This window comes from Maylandia zebra, linkage group LG5 (genome assembly GCF_041146795.1).
Source record: "Maylandia zebra isolate NMK-2024a linkage group LG5, Mzebra_GT3a, whole genome shotgun sequence".
Taxonomy (NCBI): domain Eukaryota; kingdom Metazoa; phylum Chordata; class Actinopteri; order Cichliformes; family Cichlidae; genus Maylandia; species Maylandia zebra.
Window position 1 is genome coordinate 6861698 of NC_135171.1, and position 21226 is coordinate 6882923.

Genomic DNA, 21226 nt, shown 5'->3' on the forward strand with positions numbered 1-21226 from the left:
CTGCATGTTGTGCAGGTAGTTTCCAAAAAACGTTATTCATGGTTACATACAGTTTTAGACTGATGTGGGCCAAAGCCTAGCATAGCCTGTAACGTTATTGTGACGGACACATTTTATGAGTTAACTTGGCTTTAAGTGACTTACAGGTTTCTTTGAAAAACACTTTCTTATATCCAGGTTCTTCCTTTTTGCTGCCATCCTCCTCTCCTCCTTGCAGGTCCTCGCAGCGCAGGCTTGCCGCTGCTAAAACTAAACAGAGCTCCCTGAGAGGCACAGCCAATCACATTGCCCATATTTGTCACATGAGGTAGAACTCCAGTAATTTAACGCTTTCTGCACCGCTGGGTGAATGAGACGCTGACAGATCGTTTTTTTCTTTTTCTTTTTATCGATCAAATTATTGGTGGGGACATGTCCCTTCCGTCCATGCCAAATCTACGCCCTTGCTTTATATACTGAAAATGATATCTTAAATTTAGATGAATAATTGTGAAATTACATCACAGGTGAAATTCTTTACAGCTTTACATCGGTTGTACAGTTCCATTGTTTTGTTTTGTTTTTTAAATTCTATCGCAATAGAGCCCAAATGCCTTTGTTTTTACTTTGGGGACAGTGGCTCTGTAGCTTCTGGATAAACAAACTACCAGACTACAAAATGCAAATTGAGGGGTGCTCGTGGTCACGTGACGCAATTGGACCGTTCCCCATGACCAACGTGTCAGGTTGCTAAGTTAGCTAGTAAGCTAGCTGCACTTAGCTGACCAAATGATGTGGCTCGAAGAAGAAGATGCCGCTTTGCGACGTGCCAGCGATAAGACTGTTAGCTGGAAGAGATGAATCGACTATGTCAAAAATTGTAAAGACAGCTACGTACTCGGACGACAGGCAAACAACGGTAAGCTGGGCCTTTTCTAGTCACTGTGCTGGCTTCAGCTAATACAGCAGAGTAAGCTAATCAGCTAGCGGTAAGTCCTCATCTTGCAGCATCAGCACCACCGGGCCAGCGTTACCCAACTCTCCGGAGTCCGTCCTGGCCAAAACAACAGTGTGTCTCACACAAATTCTGATACATGTAAGATAGTGCTTGTGATGTTTAAGCCAATCGCATCGTTCATAACTATAATATTAATGTAACCATTAAGAGCCAAGCGTTAATTGTTAACGCTGATAGCGGGACCGAGGAAATCAGAGCTATAACCTCAGCAACCGCTGACAGCATGCTGTTTGTACGGGGACAAATCTGCGTTTTATATCAGGGTGCTAACAGCAATGGGGGCAGGAGGTAGATGATGAGCTCAGCAGGTCAGCGTAAAGATTCTCTTGAAAGCTTAGGAAGGCAGCATGTTCACGTTGGTGTGGAAAAAAAGAAACTTGTCAGTGTGCTGCTATGTTTGCTCAGACGGTTATTATTATTACAGAATGTAGTTCTCTGTTTAAATGTGCTCACTCCGGTAAATCTTTCTTCATTTTAATGCCAGGCTCATCTAATAGCCGGTATTTCTTCAGTGTTAAGAGTGAAATGTATGTTGTTATTATTATAATATATTTAATATTGTAAAAATTTGACCGATTTGAAAGCTTACTCAAAATGCAGTTTGATGCTATGACAGCCAAAGCTTCCTGAAGAAACATTACTCTACAGATTATGTGACATTGCCCACTTATTCTTCCAAACAATAGAATTTGAAGACAGATATTATGTGCACCTTACTGAGGCAAATGTGGGAGTTAATGATATTGATACTGCTGAATTGCTTTGCCTGATCCTATTTTTTAAGCAAGAAATAGTCACTTCCTATTGTGCACATCAAATACTTGAATGTTATGAGGCTCAGTGCTTAATCTGACCAAGCAGCACCTTCAAAGGTGGTGTATTTGGGATCTGATGATCATTGTTTTCCCATTATGTGACATTTGTTGATTTAAAAAACAAACAAAAAAAACAAGCAGAATGCTAGTACATCGCCGTACTAATTGTTGCTCAGAACATTTAAGACTTGAGGGCAAGACTTCACAGACTTGCCCTCAAGAAAGATCATTCCATGCCTCTAATTGTGTTATTTATGACTCTCACTCATAAGGGTTGTCGGTGGTTAGGGGTCATTCATAATTCTCCTGTCAGACTTTTCCCTGTGTTGTGTGATTCTGCCAGACAGAAGAGACTGAGTGTGTGAAGTGATTAGTAAAATGTCCCACTGGGGTTTTGTTGCTCTCTGGTTTAGCTCGTTAATGAGTGACAGGTGAAAAAGGATGAACACCAGCTCTTAGCCTGACAGTAAATTGAGCATTGTGCTCTTTGGCACATCATCCAGGTTTGTGATCAGACAGTCCAAAAACATTGGTCTCTTGTTTTTCCCTAATCACTTTTCTTTACTTTGATGGAAAATTTTATGAGGTGAAGGAAAAGATTATAACTAGTCTACCTAATAATGTGACAGTGGATGTTGTTGACATAGATCTGCTCTGTTGAAACTAATGTCCTGAAGGTGGATTACGAAAAGCTTAACTTAGGTACTTAAGTGTCATGCTATGTTCTTAGTGTGTTTTTCATGCAGCCTATTTAAAGAAAAATCTCACTTATCAGGTTGTATTTTCTTAAAGGAATGTATACAAAGTGAATTGAGATGTTTGTCATCCTGAGGTTAGTTGTGCACTCTGTTTACTCGTATGTTCTCTTCCTGTTGGAGAGAGATGAGAGATGATTTCATTAAACAAAGGTCTGAAATATCATCGTCTGTAAATAATGGCTGTCAAATAACAGAAAGTACAATTTAACAGTATTTCAACAATGCTTATAATTATTATTATTTTTAAATGAACTGGAGGAACTCTAATAATTGGGTGGCTGTAGCTCAGGAGGTGGAGTAGGTGGTGGTTCAGTCCTTGGCTCCCCCAGTCTGCATGCCAAATATCCTTGGGCAAGATACCAACCCCAAGTTGCTCTGTGATGCATCTATCGGAGTATGAATGTATGTGAATGTTAGCTAGAAAGCACTTAAGTTGTTTTAAGTTAACTGTTACTTTAGGAGTGTTTGCATTCATAAATAATAATAAAAAAAATAGAGCTTTTGAAAAGGTTTCCCGGTTTCTTCTTTTTCCTTACCTACATTTTACATATAAACCATCTCAGCAGGAGGAAAAGGAAAAGTTTCACATGTTAAAATATAAATGGTCATTCAAAATCTAGCGATAGGTCTGGGTCGCTAAAGAATGACATCTGGTCCAGATCTGGAACAATGTCTGCCTACTCTAGAGTTGGCCTGTGCTCTAAAGTAGAGATGGCACGATACCACTTTTTTATGTCCGATACCGATACCGATATCATAAATTTGGATATCTGCCGATACCGATATGAATCCGATATAGTGTTTTTTAATCAACAAAACTGTTTTTTAAATATCTTGCTGCATTTTGTATAAGTTCATACTCAAGTTTAAAACAACAACTACACTAAAGCTATTCTGTTATACCTGTATACAAAAAAAATATTTCATAGTTCAGCAATACTGATCAATCTAATAAACTTAAACCTACACCATCCTCCCTATTCTGGTATTTTAAAGAGTACTTAGCGTAAATATTAAGCAACCTAACTAATAGGGTTCCAACTCCCAGCAACAACAAAAATAAATAAATAAAAAATAGGGAACCACCCCTCACGCGCCACCTCATGATGCTTAATCGACGTAATCAACCTTAATTTGATGCAGTGTGAAAAAAAATGCACAGAAATCAATTATTTTTCAAGAAATATTAAATAGATTCAACATCTTTCTTCAACAAAATTGCAGACTGCACAGATGGTACCTTCCCAAAGGAAAATGTACTATAGCTTACTAGGGTATATATATTAGACTTAATAGTCACTATATACAGTAATTGACTTCTATTCATTTTACATCAAATTAAAACTTTGGGTGTCAGATAATTATTTATTAAAAGCTCGACATTTTAAATGAGAATAAGAAAGAAAAGTATGTCTTTGTGCCCCCTTTTCCCTGTTCATGCCCTATCGGCCCCCCTGGCTAAACTTTGCTAGATCCGCCCCTGCACAGTTACCAGCCGTCAGCTACGTAGAAAAAGATCCTGGTGTAGAAAGTAATATTAAATAAATTCTAACAACAGCTGATCAAGCTTAAACGTTCTGCTGTTGTTCAGCCGCTGGTTTCCTCTTTCTGGTGCAAAGTGGGCCAAAAACAAACAAGAGAGACAGACTCGCGACAGAAAAGCCGATCAGCTGATCATTTAAGCAGTTTCACGATTGAAGTAGCAGCCGGAGAGCGAGAGGCAGTCGCTTTGTTAAGCTTAACGTGGGAATGCTTTACAAACATTCAGAGATGGACTTACACACTTGCTTTACTTCTCTCGGGGATAACTTTGTCGGAGATGAAATGCCAGGTTGCTAGCGAAGCTCCACATGCTATCCAGACCACCGACAGGTCCCGCATGCCACAGCCGCTCTATCACGTGATGCATACTGCTCCGAGTGCTAACGTTCTGAGGTGAGTTACGGCGTGTTGCAAGTTTTGCGAGGTGCTTTCGTGATATTTAATGGATCGGATTACATTTTTTATTTTTCTCCGATATCCGATCCAGTAATTTAGGTCAGTATCGGACCGATACCGATACGTAATATCGGATCGGTCCATCTCTACTCTAAAGTAACGTCTGTGACTAAAATTAATAAATGATAATAATAATGATTCATAATAATCCTTAAAACAGATAGTACAGCAGCACTTAAGTTGAGGCTACAAAAATTGCAAACTGGATAATAGCAAACCATCGATTTGCTCTGCTCATATACTTTATTGAAGATCTTTTTCTAAATCTGTGCCACATAATGGTTCATTCCTGTGAACAACTTTATAACAAGCACATTGTATTTCAGCAGCGTGGTATTGAGCTGTAATTTCATGCATGATATGGTCCATCCTATCACAGCTGACAGGGTAAAATGCAGGTTACACCCTTGCCAGTCAGTCGCGTGGCTAACAGATGGGCAGCCATTCACACTCACACCTACAGACAGTTTCAAATCACCAGTTAGCCTACATTATAATGCCAAAAGTATTCGCTTGTCTGCCTTCACACAGATATGAGCTTGACTGCCATCCCACTCTTAATCCATAGGGTTTAATATGATGTTGGTCCGCCCATTGCAGCTATAACAGCTGGTAAGGCAATCCTTACCAGAAGAGTTGAAGCTGTGTTTACTAGGGGTGCAACGATATTCGTATCGATATTGAACCGTTCGATACAGTGCTTTCGGTTCGGTACGCATATGTATCGAACAATACAACATTTGTAATTTATTTTATCAACTTTCCTTCTGACGATGCTGTCTGTGTGGAGCGCTCAGTGAATCTGCGTTCGACTACTCCGCCTAGGCTGCACTGTCGAGCGCAGATCCACTGAGCGCTCCACACAGACAGCATCGTCAGAAGGAAGAGTGCAGGGCACCTCCCCCACCCTCATTCAGATCTGGCGTTTGGAATTATTTTGGTTTTCATGTGACGTATGACCCTGAAGGTAAGCGAGTCATGGACTAAAGTAAAACAGTATGTCGGATGTGCCACGCAATGCTCAATTACATGGGTGGGAACTAGTGTGTTAGCGCAGTTAGCTCGTTAACGTGTTGGCCGTCTAGCCCCATGCACGGGGCGATCGGCGGTAGCTCGTTAACGGAGATTTGCCGTGTTGTGGCGTTAAGGTCATTTCAACGAGATTAACCTGAAAGCACTAGTGGGAACACAACGAATATGACTGCACATTTACGCCGACATCATCCTAGTGCAAAGACAAAAACAACAAGCATGCTACTAACTTTAGCCGAGTCATTTAGACAGCTGTTAGCACATGATTCTCCTTATGCTGCTGAGAATATAGCCCAGAAGAAGCGGATAGTATAGCTTTTATTTTGGAAAGAGACATTTCTCTGTAATAAACTCTCTTTTCCAAAGATGCATGATTCCTCAATCAGATACAGGGCTCGCAATATCGGTAGCCCGACGTCCTGGGGCTAGCGATTTTTTTCAGTCGGGCTACCAAAATCTATCTCTTCCCTGCCCGTCGGGCTATTGTAAGAAGGAAAAATATATGTCAATGCTTTTGCATTCTTTCAGAAATGTAGCTGGGTAATTATGTCATTGGCATCGGTGAGCCACTGTCAATATGTGACATATTGAAATCGCGTTTGAATTTGCGCTTGTTTTTTTGCTTTCACTTTGCAATCGTGTGAACTGTGTATAGAGAGCAACAGCACTGATCTGTGAGTGATGATAATTTGTGCACCAATTCCTCTGACATCGTCTTATCAATCGTTAGCTTACTATGCAAACATGACAAGTGAAATCTCCCGCAGCAAGCTTAAACATGTGAGAGGTTGATCGCACAGAGAATCGCTGAGCTTATGTGAGTCCGTGTGTAAAAGTAGCAGGATATATATTTTAGTTCTGCTGAGCCAAATAAGACAGGTCGGGGTGAAGAAGTGACAGCCAAAGAAAAGCTTACCACAAAACGGAGAAGTTATGACAAATCAGACTATAAGGCAAAAAGAAAGTGCAGCTTTATGGTTTCATGGACAAAATAATTTCTGTGGCTGTAATATGATGAGCTAAATAACCAGGGCTGCACATAAGTGGTCCGCAGGTGCGCATTCGCTGTCAAAATAAAAAACGCGCACAAGGGTTAGGGTTAAATTTAAAAACTGTACTTTTGAGTTAAAATATATATTTATAATTTTAATAAATGACAAATTAAAAAGGCATGAACTTTTTTTTTGTATCGAAAAAATATCGAACCGAGACACCAAAGTATCGAACCGAACCGTGAATTTTGTGTATCGTTGCACCCCTAGTGTTTACGTGTGGGAATTTGTAACCATTCTTCCCGAAGCACATTTGTGAGGTCTGACAGTGATTTTGGATGAGAAAGTCACCTCTGTAGTTCATGCCAAAGGTGTCCTGTCGGGTTGAAGTAGGGCTCTGTGCAGGCCAGTTCAGTTGTTCCACACCAAACTAACTTATCATGTCTTTATGGCCCTTGTTTTGTTCACTGGTGCACAGTAATGTTGGAACAAGAAGGAGCCATTCCCAAACTGTTCTCACAAATATCATCCAAAATTTCTTGCTATAGCATTAATAGATTATTTTCACTAGAACGAAGCTGAGCTCAATTTCTGAAAAACAACCCCACACCGTAATCCCCCTTCCTAACTTAACACTTGGCACAATGCTGTCAGACAAGTACTGTTCTCCTGGCAACCATCAAATCCAGATTCATCCATTGAATTTGTTACTCCAGAGAAAACATCTCCACTCTTCTAGAGTCCAGTGGTGGCTTGGTGTACACCACAGCATCTGATGCTTTGCATTGGTTGGTGATGTAAAGCATGGATGCAGCTGCTCAGCCATGGAAGCCTATTCCATGAAGCGCTCTAAGCACTGTTCTCGAGCTAATCTGAAGGCCACATAAAGTTTGGAGGTCTTAGGTGTATTGACTCAGCAGAAGGCTGTGGACCTGTGCACACTATGTGACTCAGCATCTGCTAACCCCACGCTGTGATTTTACATGGCCTACTACTTTGTGGCTGAGTTGTTGTCATTCCCAGTCACTTCCATAATGCCAATAACAGCTGACTGTAGACTATTTAGTAGTGAGGAAATTTCAAAGCTGGTTCATCCTGTCACAGTACCGTGCTGAAGTTCACTGAGCTCATGAGAGTGACATATTCTTTCACAGATGTTTGTAGAAGCAGCCTGCATGCATAGATGCTTGGTTTTATGCGCCTGTGGACATGGAAGTGATTGGAACACCTAAATTTAGGTGATTTAGGTTGAGTGAATACATTTCACAATATAGTGTAGCATGCTTGTCCTTGGACTGTGAGAGGAAGCAGGAGACAACCCAACATGCATGGAGAGCACACTCAAACTTCACATTTAAACTAGGATCTCAGCACAGCGACGAGAGAGAGGGGGCCAGGCTATGCAACCGGATTTGTTAATCACCAGTTGTTAGCCAGCGCACTAGAAAAGACGAATATATGAACGGAGACACAGAGTTGTGCTATATTCTTATGGAGGCTGTTTACTCTGCTGGCTGACTTGTTTCCAGATTAGTCACATTACCGTAACTGAAACATGGTGTGAGGAAAACCATTTAATGGGCCATATTTCTTTATTAGCACTCAGTGGAAGCGACTGTCACATCCCACACTCATTAGCTGGTAACGCTCAGCTTTCACACACTGGGTCATGTCCACCAACACACCAGCTTCCCAGAGGAGCTTATGGATACGGCACAAATGCGTGAGGCGTTTTGGCTGATTTGTGTCTAATACTCTGTTGAGTGAAGAGATTTATTCACAGTGGCTTCGTTAGATCAGTTTCACATAACTGTTAATATTTGATACACATGCGTCACGTTGGTCATGAAGAACAGCTTCTCACTCACCAGCTTGTTATCGAGAGCTTCCTATAAACAAAGCCAAGCGGTGTCAGGCTCCAGCCCAGCAGAGTCTTGAACTGATTGGATAGGCTACCTATCCAAAACACAGGCTGAAGGTGGAAGCACTTCAGCCTGTGTCATACTGAAAAGACAGGCTATAACTTTACACTGTCAATTATTCAGAGACGTTAGGAGTCTCAACAATAGTGTCCTAAACGTGGAATGCTTTCAAATGTGTTTAAAAAAAAAAAAAAAAAAAAAAAAAACAACCCTGAAGGGATTGAAATCTCTTAAATGACAGAAGCGGCTGCCTGAATGTTTACTCTTCCTGTTTGCAGTACTAGTCAAATACTTATTTTTAGGCCTCACAAACACAGACTGCTGGATGCACCAGAGTTTTTACACTTTCAGTCTGCCTGTAGGGTGCATGTGTATTTGGTACTAGACATGAGTCGACGTGTTCACAAAGAATTGGTGGATGCATGAGTCTTGCGCTCAGTGACTGATAGAACTGTAAGACTGGTTAGATCACTCCTCAGTACCTTGTGATTTATTTTGCTGGAAAAATAAGAGCAAAATTTTCAGCATTCTGAAAAAACAGACAGGTTAGAATGATTTGAACATTTTGTTGGTGCACATTATGTTCACGAGATTGCTTGCTATTTTTTATTATGTGTTCAAAGCTGAGCTTGTGTTTTACAGCTTAGCACAGACTTGGTTGTTATCGTGCAGCCATCATTAGTACACACTTGTTGAGCTATTCACTCTTCTTTTATATAGATAGATAGATAGATAGATAGATAGATAGATAGGTGTGTGTGTTTGTGTGGCAAAAAAGCAGGCCATTAAGGCCATTAGTAAATCTGGCCTGCAGCCTCGTTGCTCTTTGATTAAGCTCTCTGCATTAACTTCAGGGAGGAAGGAAAAGTCAAAGGTCAGGGAATCATTTGCCCATCAAAAAGTCAGCATGTGCGATACAGTGACCCTGCTCAATTTTTGATGGGTCTCACTGAGGCAGACAGCCTGAAAGGTGCAGAGTTTCACTCCTCCAGCAGTAGTTAGCACATGATGTTGAAGGCCTATTAGAGCTCTGGGTGTAACGTGAGAGATGGTTGGTCCCCAAAGTTAAATCGACACTCTGGAAGATTGGTGTGGCACAACTGTGATATCAGGCTACATGTTCAAGTAAGGTATTGGTGCTCTGAAAGAGGATGTGGTCACCTGAATAATTGATAAATGTGTCATCAGTCTTGTAAAACAGGAGAAATCGGAACTTATTGAAGTGGATTTGGAACAAATTATCATGCAGCGATTTTACTGCGTGCTCATCTTGTAGTCTTTGTGATTCTCATACTTTGTAATGCAGCAGCTGCTGCTGTTGTCCCCAGGCTGTATGCACCTGCTCCCAGAGGTGCAGTGGTCAGACCAACACACAATCTGCTGACACGGTGGCTCAGTTTGCACATTTCCCTCTCTCCCCTGGGCTCTCCTGCCAGGCAACGCTCTTATATCTCATCCGTGTGCACACCTTGTCACTGTTTGTGTTATCGGCACGAGAAAAGCTCCTGCTATGTTTTTTTTCTCCTCCCACCTGCGTTTGACACAATGTTTATTCCCACCTTTCAGCCCGTGCCATGGCAGCAGGTGTCAGCATACTGAGTGACCTGCCTAACTCCATCGGTGGAGCCCGCAGTGGAGAGACCAGCACAGAGATGGAGGCAGGTAGGAGAGCTCTGCACCACACAAACAACACAGGAACAACACCTGCTTTTTATTTGGCAAGGAGATGGCACAGGACTGAGTTAGGAGTGAATTTCACGTCTGGTTGGGTTTTCTTTAATGTAGGTTTACGGAGCATCAAGATAATCCTTATTTTATTCTCAGCTCTTATACGCAAAACAGATGAATGAAAATGTGTGTGGTGTACTGTATGTAACAGGTGGATGAAATGAGAGTGTGTTGTCTGACTATTCCAAAACTTGTTGAATGATTAGAGAGCCACTCAATTCATAATTGTCGATTCAAAGGTCACTTTGAGTTTCAAAAAACAAATATGGTGGTCGAAAACCTATGTTGGAGTCCAAAATCAGAGGCTGATGTAATGGTGGCTGGTTCCATCTTTTTAATACTGTCACTGTTGATAATGGGTTGGGAGTATGTAGAGGCAAATATATTGGGAAGTGAAGTTACGTTCCTGTCTCATTGTGTGTCAGATTGTGAGTTTACAAGCCTGGGGATTTTCACAGTGTGTACCAATATACACTATGTGAAGTAAAGTACTGGACAAGCAACAGGTTACATCTACAGGAGCTGCTCTGCCGTGGAAACCCACGCCATGAAGCTCCCAACATGCTGATGTTAATGCCAGAGGAGGTTTGGAACTTTGCATTTACTGAGTGTTGGCAACTTTCATGCACTATGCACCTCAGCACTTGGTGAGACTACTCTTTAAACTTTACGGGATTTTTCCCTGCAAAGTTGAGCAGCTGTGGGTCGTAAACAATTAAATCCTGCAATAAAACCACTTGGAACCCCTAGAAGAGAAGACATTTCACAGACTGACTTGTTCCAACTGTGACATCCTTTTTATGCTACTGTGCTTGAATTTGGTTTATTCTAAAGAGCTCACTATTCTTCCACAGATGTTTGTAAAGACAGACTGCATGCCTAGGTGTTTGATTTCACACACCTGTGGTACTGGGACTGTGGGCCAAACTCTTGTCCATGTCATGTAAGTTTGTGGTGTGTGATTTCTAAACTCAGTGAGTAAGGAGGCAGTGTTAGTAATGTCAGGGCTGCAGATGTGCAGACCCCAAATCATCATCAGATTTATAACACGTGTTACCTGGAGAGGTACGTTTTCACTGAGCCAAGAAAGAAGAAGAAAGTTATATAGGGTCCGAGTGAGAAGGCACAAGACAGACAGCTTTCCAAAGCGATTCCACTGCTGTGACAACCGTTTAATAAATATCTAAAAAGTGATGCGCAGGCTGAAAAAACAGAGGTTCCTAATAGTGAATCACTAACTCAATCACTCAAGTTAAAGTCTAATTCTCCAGTATCCATATGATAGTACCAAGAAATATAAATGCAATTTATATATTGATTAATATGAATGTTTGTCTGAATGTTTTTGGCTTTCTGTGATAGTTTTAGTACTGTCAGATGTCTGCCTGGTTGCACTGACTGAAAGACTGTAAGACAGACTGATCTGTGAAATATTACAGTAGGAAGTATGAAGGTGGCAGATTTTCAGCCGGTGTTGTTGAGGCTCTGTCCCTTGCAGCTAGTGAAAGCAGCTCTCACTTTTTTTGTCAGCCAGCCGTCCTGCTGCTCCCATACACTCACAGAGCCCACAGTATCACTTCACCTTTTGGATGCAGTTTAGTGGTAGACTAGCTGATGAACTGTAGCGCAGCCTTCAACCACAGCTTGTTGTCTTCATTTTAACCAGTGCATTCACGTTGTTACAGCAGTTGAGTTTGTGTTTGATTTGTTGATGCAAAGACATAATTGCTCTTGTATGTGTGTTACATGTGTGTTATATATATATATATATATATATATATATATATATATATATATATATATATATATATATATATATATATATACAAGAGACATGCATGTATATGTCTCTTGCATTGCTTTAGATTAATATAATGTGGGAAATATGATTCGGGCCAATAACAAGGATTTCATTTAAGCTATCCTGTGTATAATTGACGATTACATTACGTTAATATGAATAGGAACTCACCTGGCTCTCCAGTACAGTTTTCTGCTGAATATATTTGGATCCAGTGCACTTGGTTAATAATGATCCAATCAAAAGCAGAAAAAGGTGTGCCATTGTACCTGCTGACCAGTGCCGTGTGTTCGTGGCTACTGTAGATGTACAGCTTTAAAAACCAAACAAGTGTGACATTTTACAAGCAGCCTGCCTGCCTCAGATCTGTGACATGGTGTGTGTGCGCACTGTGTGAGAACAACATAAGCCCCTGTCCCACCTCCCACTGACGACTTTGGAGATGGTTGTCATGGTGACACTTCAAATGCTACTGATGAACTGATCAGCAATGGGCGATTGTTGAGCCATGATTCATCATGGGCACAGAAGTGCTGAGCCAGGAGCCTTTGTTAGCACAGAGGCGCTGGCTGTGGTGTGCAGGCAGCAGCACTATAGGATGCAGCAGCATCAAGCACGCCGCTCCTTCGCCGGTGAGATGTTGGCCAGAGTGAAGTGGCATGACCGCAGGCGCTCTGCCTCGGACATCCTGCTGAGGGTTCTGCAGCGGCAGTGCAGATCTGCCCTGGAGTTCCTCTCCTCCTCCTCCTCCCACACGGTCATGGTGGCTGTCAGCATGAACCAGCCTCAGTCCGTCACCCAGTGCAAGACCAGCAGATGTAACCACACTGAAGAAAATGAGAAATGTTGCAATTTCTATGATATCTTCTTCTGCAAATGAAGAATTTCCTTATGTTTCTTTTTGTACCATTAGCCAATACAAGGGTCCCTACTGCAAAGTACACCAAGATGGGTGAGACCCTGAGGCATGTCATCCCCGGTCACATGCAGTGCTCCATGGCCTGTGGAGGGAAAGCCTGCAAATATGAGAACCCCTCTCGCTGGAGTGATGAGGAGCAAGCCATCAAGGGACTCTACTCATCCTGGTATGTCGATATCTTAGAGTGTCCATGTAGTTTAAAGTGGGCAGATGTACAGATGTACTGTTCCTCTAGTGGAATGTTAAATAGCCGCATTTAATAGCCATATTAAATGGCCATTAACATGGCCACAATTTCAAATAATGAGGGCAGTGTATGTTTAAGTAAACCCTGTGAGGGTTGACTCTTAGCAGGGCAACCAATCAAAAGGAAGTAGAGTTAAAGGGAGAAGAAGCTAAAACAACTTGTGTCAGGCATAGAATAAAGTGAGGGACTGCACCAAACGTTCAGTATTAGATACTGAATAGTTTTTAGTATTGATATTGACCATCTTGCTGTTTTTACTTGTTCAACCTTTCATCTTCTCTTATTACAGGATTACTGACAACTTGCTAGCTATGGCAAGGCCTTCCACTGAGATCATAGAGAAATATAACATAATTGAACAATTTCAAAGGTCCATTCTATTTCTTTCACATCTCATTTAAAATGAACATCGTTATAAACAGAAGAACTGTGAGACATAGAACAGCTCTGTGTGTCTGTGTTGACTTGTTTTGTGGACTGCTGTGCTCAGGTGTGGTTTGAAAACCGTTATTAACCTGCAGCGACCTGGAGAACATGCCAGCTGTGGAAACCCACTGGAGCAAGAGAGCGGCTTCACTTACCGACCTGAAACTTTCATGGAGGCAGGCAGTAAGTTCTCATATCTACTTATTGCTTATACACTGAACTGCCCCAAACATGGCCAAAAACGGTGTGCACGAGTAGTTGTGTGACTAGGTAATACCCTTTTATAATCATGGTGGAATAGCTTGTTTGACGGCCTCATTTCTAAAACTCTTAATGTCCACCACACTTAACTTTGCAGCTGGGCTTCATTCATGAGGTTAGCAAGGTTTGGCTAAACAAGTTGCAAATATAAATTCCATTCCTTCAGCAGATAATGTATAGTTCAGTTAAAACATGTGCAAAAAAACTGTACAAAAGCACAAAAAAAGAACAATTACAGTTATTCACTGTTATCATACAACACTGTGAAAAATTCTTATGCCACCCCTCATTCCTCTGTGCTCTGCTTCCACGTAACCAGACATTCTTTGTCAAGTTTTTTAAGCAGTCTTGAGCAATTATTGTATAGTTTTTTTTTTAATGTGCTAAGCACATGTGCACCTTTATAGAGCTGTTGTAATCTTGTTATACTGTGTATAATGACAATGAAGGCTTTCAGTTCAGTTCAATTCAATTCAGTAGTCGACCAGACCTACTGAAGGTCTTTTAAAGACTTTTCAATTTCCGTCCAGTGCTTGTACCTAGGGCTGGGCCATATTATACCGTTCACAATAAATGACAATAAAGTTTCTGATTCTGAAAAAAAAAAAAAAAAAAAAAAAATGATCGGGGACCATTCTTAATTTCGTTGTTCTCATGACAATGACAATAAAGTTTCAGGCGACTGTCCCACTCTGCCTGAAGTCCTCCACCATAGTCCCCTTGCCTAAGAAGCCCCACATCACCGGCCTGAATGACTACAGACCGGTGGCACTCACCCCAGTGGTAATGAAATGCTTTGAGAAGCTGGTCCGCAGACACATCACAGCAGCCCTGCCCCGCAGCCTGGATCCACACCAGTTTGCCTACAGAGCAAACCGGTCCACGGAAGACGCTGTAGCCACAGCACTCCATGCTGCATTAACTCACCTGGAAGAGCATGGTAGCTATGTGCGGATGCTCTTCGTGGATTACTGCTCAGCTTTTAACACCATCCTTCCACACAAACTGGTGGCCAAGCTACAAGACCTGGGGCTTCCATACAGCACCTGCATGTGGATCAATAGCTTCCTCTCGGGCCGTAGACAGAGAGTCAGAGTTGGCCATCACACATCCTCAGCCCTGAGTCTCAGCACTGGCTCACCCCAGGGCTGTGTGCTCAGTCCACTGCTCTACTCTCTCTACACACACGACTGCACTCCTCGCCACCACAGCAACATCTTTGTGAAATTTGCAGATAACACCACAGTGGTGGGGCTCATTTCCAAGGGAGACGAGTCTACGTACAGAGACGAGGTGGAGCAGCTGACGTCATGGTGTAAGGCCAATAACCTCCTCCTCAACACTTCAAAAACCAAAGAACTCATAATAGACTTCAGAAGGAAAAAGGCAGAGATCCAACCACTATTCATAAATGGGGACTGTGTAGAAAGGGTGGCAAGCTTCCGCTTCCTGGGAGTCAATATAGAGGAGAACCTTTCCTGGAGTGTGAACACCTCCGAGCTGCTGAAAAAGGCCCAACAGAGACTGTACTTCCTGATAATTCTCAGGAGGAATAACATCACACAGAGACTGCTGGTGTCCTTCTACAGAGCCACCATTGAGAGTGTTCTAACTTACTGCATATGCATCTGGTACACTAGCTGCACAGGGGCTCAGAGGAAAGCACTCCAAGGGATCATTAACACCGCCCAAAAGATCACTGGCTGCCCTCTCCCCACACTGGAAGTTCTACACAATGCCCACTGTTTTAAAAAGGCCCAAAACATCATAAAAGACACCTCACATCCTGGCCACTCCCTGTTCGAACTGTTGCCCTCAGGCAGACGGTACAGGGCAATCAGAGCAAGGACTAATAGACTCAAACACAGCTGTTATCCAACTGCAATAACACATCTGAATACTACAAAAAAAATGTCCATCACGCCACTCTTGTGTTAATCTATGCACGGTCTGAAGCATGTGTGTGGGAATGTATGTGAATGTTTTACTGTTATATCTTATTAGTATTTTAAGTATTCTATCTATTTTATTTATTGAATTTTATTGTTTTATTTATATTTTGATATTGCTAGGGATGATGCAATGATCGGGGACCATTCTTAATTTCGTTGTTCTCATGACAATGACAATAAAGTTTCTGATTCTGATTCTGATAATGTTAGGCAACGATAGGAAAATGAAATATCGCGATAGAATATGAGTAAAACGCGCATGCGCAGTGCCTTTGTTTTCATACGCACATGGCCGATTGTTGAGTGAAACAGATGAACCAGAATTGGTTTGTAAAAATGGTGCAACTTCAGTGATGTGGAACTGGTTTGGTGTTTGTCCGTCAGATACACAACAAAGCACATTTTTTTGCAGAACATGCAAGCGGCCGTCGTTATTGTCGTATTTGTCGGACTAAGATGCTCTTAAATCTGGGAGTAATCTGGGTCCTAAACTCCGTATGCAACACTGCAGCATCACTTAGAGTTAAAAACTGTCTAAATTCTTTCATCTTTAATAAAACGATCAGCATTGCTGCTTTACCAGGGGTAACTATGAAGTTTAACTTCCAGGCATCCATGAAAACATAATTTATTACATTTAACGGAGTTAGAAGTTAGCAGGAAGCTAGCGGAAGTTAGCTCGCTAGTTTTGCTAGTTACCTAAGCATGATATAGCATGTTCTGACTGAGAGATTTCTGAAAAAATTCAAACGTACAGCTCTGCTATCACTTCCAACATAAATGAAGACAGGAAACTAAACAGCAGTGACGTTTGTAGGGTTACTGAAGTTGGGCTAGTTGGTATATAATGATGTGCTACGTGATCGCTAGCGACACAGCTATGTTAGCATAACATAAACAGTGAAGCTGGAGGACGAACACTAACACTTTTCCACTTATAAAAGTTAACGTGAAGGTTCCTGATAGTTAGAGACAAATGCAATCGCATGGCAGGATGCTGTAAACGGACCAAACTTCAGTCAGGAGAACAACTGAGATAATCCATCCACAATACGAGGTTAGTCATTAATATACTGCAACAACATGGGAATAGAGCAGCTGCCAGAGAATTCAACATTAATGAATCAATGGTACAGAAGTGGAGGAAGCAAGAAGAATGAGTTTAATAAAGTTTGATTTATCTGACTGCTTTGTTTCGCTTAATGTGCCTTATAATCCTGTGCACCTTATTGTCCGAAAAATACGTGCTGCACACTGCAGTTTAATGTTGCAAAGCACCTCTTTTTAACTTCAGTGGATATTATACATGGTTATGCTCAGGATATGTCAGCCCATTTCTACTGGAAATGCCTTTTGGTTAAACTTTTAGCAAGGAATTTGCATTTGCACTGTTACATTTTTATAAAGCTTTAATGTACATAAAAACCAGCTTCTTAAGTGAAAATAAATGGAAGGTTGTCTTTTTGCGCTAGTAATGTTGTGGAGTTGTATTTTGTCTCGCATCAATTATATCGTCAGTTATATCGTTATCACAAATTTTCAAATATATATCGTGATAAATATTTTTGGCCATATCGCCCTGCTCTACTTGTACTTCATCATTTATTTGTTAAGCCACTCAACACTGACTTATGAACGTTAACTTTGTATTATTGTACGGGCTTTACCTTACAATATAAAGCACCTTAAGGCAACTGTTGTTGTGATTTGGTGCTACATTATATAAATAAAATTGAATTGAGTTGAATCAATTTTTCAAGCATAAAAAGCCCCCAAACTCAAGGGATGTGTGTTGTGTCTACACATATAAGACAACTTGGCAAAGAAATAATCTTTTTTAAACTTTAATGTTTAGGTACATTGTTACTAGTCTGAAAAATTTCAAAGGTATTATGTTTGACGTCATCAGATAGGATTTTACAACCAACAAATTGCTTCCCAAAGAGTGACTGGCTGAAAACTTGGCATATCTCAGCATAGTGTGCAGTGTGTCCTTACATTTTATTTAAGAAACTGGATAAGTGGAGGACAAAAGAGAACATGTCAGGCCTAAAAGAAATATGTATACAGCAGATGAACAGTGTGTGAGAGTCATGCCTTTAAACAATAGGAAAAAATCTAGAAACCTGAGAGATTGGTCTGTTCGCAAAAGACCCGAAAGAACTGACCTCAGTGGAATGGTAGCCATGTTTTTTTTTTTTTTCAAGAAGTCATTTTATGGAATGGCACAAGTTGAGGTTAAAACATGCCAAAAATGGAAATCTTTGTTTGAAATGATTGTCACCAGACAGAGGAGGTCAGGACGAAGGTATAACAATGATTATCTACAGCCATCTAAAGCACGGTGGAGGCTCAGTCATGGTTTTGGGGCTGCAATTTAGCCTGTGGTGTTGGGGATCAAAATGAATGTAGAAGACTACAGTCATATTTTGATCCACCATGCAAAAGTGTCTGATTGGCAACAGCTTTATTTTTCAACATGACAGTGATTCCAAAGACCTGCCAATGCAGTAAAAGCGTAACTGGATAGAAAAACACACAGCGGATTACTATCAGTGGTGGATTGGCCCGATGTGTTAAAGGCCTTTCAAGCTCAGAATTGTTCAGACTTTGTTTTTGCCTTTGGGCTGCAACGATTCTTCGAGTAATTTGAATGATTCCATTATAAAAAAACCTCGACACAAGGTCTGTGCTTTCATGTGTTGTTTAGTGCACGGCTCTGTAGCGTGTTGATGTGTTAGACGGTGTAAACGCCAGTGTTTTATTAGCTAAAAACAGACCTGCAATACAAACGTATTTAGGAGCAGCGTGTGGGCAAGAAGTCTGACATGAAGTTAGGGGTGGGCGGTATAAACAGTATACGGTAGAAACGATATGAATTTGGCCAATGGTAGAGATTTTGACACTATCACGATAGCGCATGTTGATGGTGACATCAAGCTTCGCCTTTTTCGGTCAAAAGCATCGCAGCAGCAGCTGCAAACAATATCATCTGCAAATTATGCCGTGCGACAGTAATAGCGATGAGACGAAACACGTTTTGGAATATGAGAAAAGCCAAAAACTGCACTTCCTCTTCTCTCGCAGCTTCTCTATTCCCACGTTGTTGCAGTATATTAATGACTAACTGGATTTCTCAGTTGTTCTCCTGACTGAAGTTTGATCCATTTACAGCATCCTGCCATGCAATTGCATTTGTCCCATCGGGAACCCTCACGTTAACTTTCATCGAGTGGAAAAAAGTTAGTGTTCATCCTCCAGCTTCACTGTGGTTATATTATGCTAACATAGCTGTGTAGCTAGTGAATTTAGACAGTTTTTAAATCTCAGTGATGCCACAGTGTTCGTTTGACTTTGGGACCTGAAGCGTACGGAGTTTTGGACCCAGATTCCTCCGCAAGGCTCCTGACTATGGTAGCCATAATGCTCCGACAATCCATCAAGCGGTGTGGCTTTGTAGCTTACCAAAATCGTATTTTGAGCGTCGTGTACCACATAAAATGAGTTTGAAGGTCAGTAAGCACAACCAGAATTCATAAATAAGGCGCACTGTCGATTTTTGAGAAAATTAAAGGATTTTAACTGCGCCTTATAGTGCGGAAAATATGGTATACACAAGAAAAGAATATATCGAGATATATATTGTTACCGCACATGTTTCAGATTATACTGCGATATGGATTTTAGGCCATATCCCCCCCCCACGTTAAGCCCACTCAGGGCCCAGTTTGAAACAAAGACACAAAGGCAACAGTGACGATGACGCTGGCACAGTTTACACAAGAGTGAAGAGGCGGAGCGGTTACTGAGACGGTTTGTTTTTTTTATGATGTTGTACGCAGTCAAACAATTTCTAGAATGGAAGCCAAAGAGAAGTTAATTCTGGAAGACCTTTTTATTAATAAGACAAAAGTATTTCTTATCTGATTAATTGATAGATTACTCGATAACTAAAATTATTGTTAGCTGCAGCCCTAATAAATAAATATATACTGTATTTCAATATGATACTAATACTGTTTGTTCTCATTTTAATAAGTTGCTGCACCTTCAAGGGGTGGCTCAAGACGTGGTAAATGGACTGGTTCTTAATTAGAGCTTTTATCGCCCATTTGCACTTTTTTCTGTATAAGTGCTTTCAGTCTAACATTCACAGTCCAACGGATGCATCGAAGAGCAGCTTGGCGTTAGTGTCTAGCCCAAGGATATTTGGCATGCAGACTGGAGCAGAAAGGAATTGAACCACCAACCTTCTGATTAGTAGGTGACCTGTCCTGCCTCCTGAGCTGCAGTGTTCAGATAGACTATTGCAACATTACACTGTTATTGTGTCACTGACAGCTTAATATACTCCTGGTTCTGTTTAAACTGTCCGTCTTTTAAAGAGCTGTTTCTCATACACCACTGACGTGTGTATCAGTAGCTTTTTGACTGGATCCTTCTGGAAGTGGCCCTAACAGCAGATGTACTTGGCACCAACAGCTATTGAAAACGTTGTGAGGATGTAGAATGAAAAGTGACAGATGTGGGGTTTTTCTTAATGAATCAATGGTTCGGCCCTGATTAGGTAGATTTGTAGATTCTTAAGAGGGGAGACCATTCTTAACATAGAAGATCATGTGACCAGATAGTAATAATGGAAAAAGTATACATTTAGTTTTCTTGAGCCTGAGTTATGGTACAAGGTATGCAGTTAGTGGAGCAGGTGACAGGCTAAGGTAGATTTAACATTTCCCTCAGTACCATCTGTGTTGTGTTTTGCCTACATGCAGTCCCTAGTAACCAAGTAATTGCAAGGGGATTGATTTCATTCCTCCTTCTTCCTAATAGGCTCTCCTGGGATTCTGACAATGTCACCTCATCAAAACGTGCATTTTGCGTACCCCAATGTTTTATTTGACAGTCTGTAAAAAGTCTCAAGTCTAAACACTTGGCTTTAATCTTAATATTGGTCTTTGTCGTGCAACGTTTTTCACTCCTTGAGAAGCAAATCTTATGAAAAGTGCCAAAGCAACAATCGTGTGAGTCTGTTAATCACCTGATCACGTATCATGTTAACATTTTCCCTTTGTGTCAAAGATCTTTACAGAGATGTTGGAAGTGGCGGCTGTAAACTAGTCTTTGAGGTGTGTTTCTAAAATGATTGATAGTTCCTGTATTTTGTATAGAAAATATGCATCATTCAGTGTAAGACTAAGGCTCCTTTATGTGTTTTGAATCGCTTTTCAGCAACAACTAGTTCAAGTTCAACAAGTTATTAAAAATCCACCAAGCTTTAATCAGTGGTTTATATTTAACCAAATAATAATGGAAGGAGAGCCTTTCCATAGAATGGATTGATCCTCTAACAACACATTATTCTGGGAGTTGAATTTAAA

General features: G+C 41.1%; 1 protein-coding gene across 2 annotated transcripts in view; it reads left to right on the forward strand.

Moving 5' to 3' along the window:
• The first annotated feature begins 455 nt into the window (after window positions 1–455).
• The window catches only part of ptpdc1a (protein tyrosine phosphatase domain containing 1a), a 31832-nt gene continuing 11061 nt past the window's right edge, over window positions 456–21226 (forward strand). Inside the window, exons 1-5 of one of the 2 annotated variants that reach the window (XM_004559858.5) lie at window positions 456–898; window positions 10081–10176; window positions 12957–13128; window positions 13499–13579; window positions 13700–13818. In XM_004559858.5, coding sequence (XP_004559915.2) covers window positions 10089–10176; window positions 12957–13128; window positions 13499–13579; window positions 13700–13818 — 460 coding nt within the window. In that variant the 5' untranslated portion in view covers window positions 456–898; window positions 10081–10088. Of the gene's footprint in view, window positions 899–10080; window positions 10177–12956; window positions 13129–13498; window positions 13580–13699; window positions 13819–21226 lie in introns of those variants that run through there. The other variant, XM_004559859.3, reaches the window with a different exon arrangement.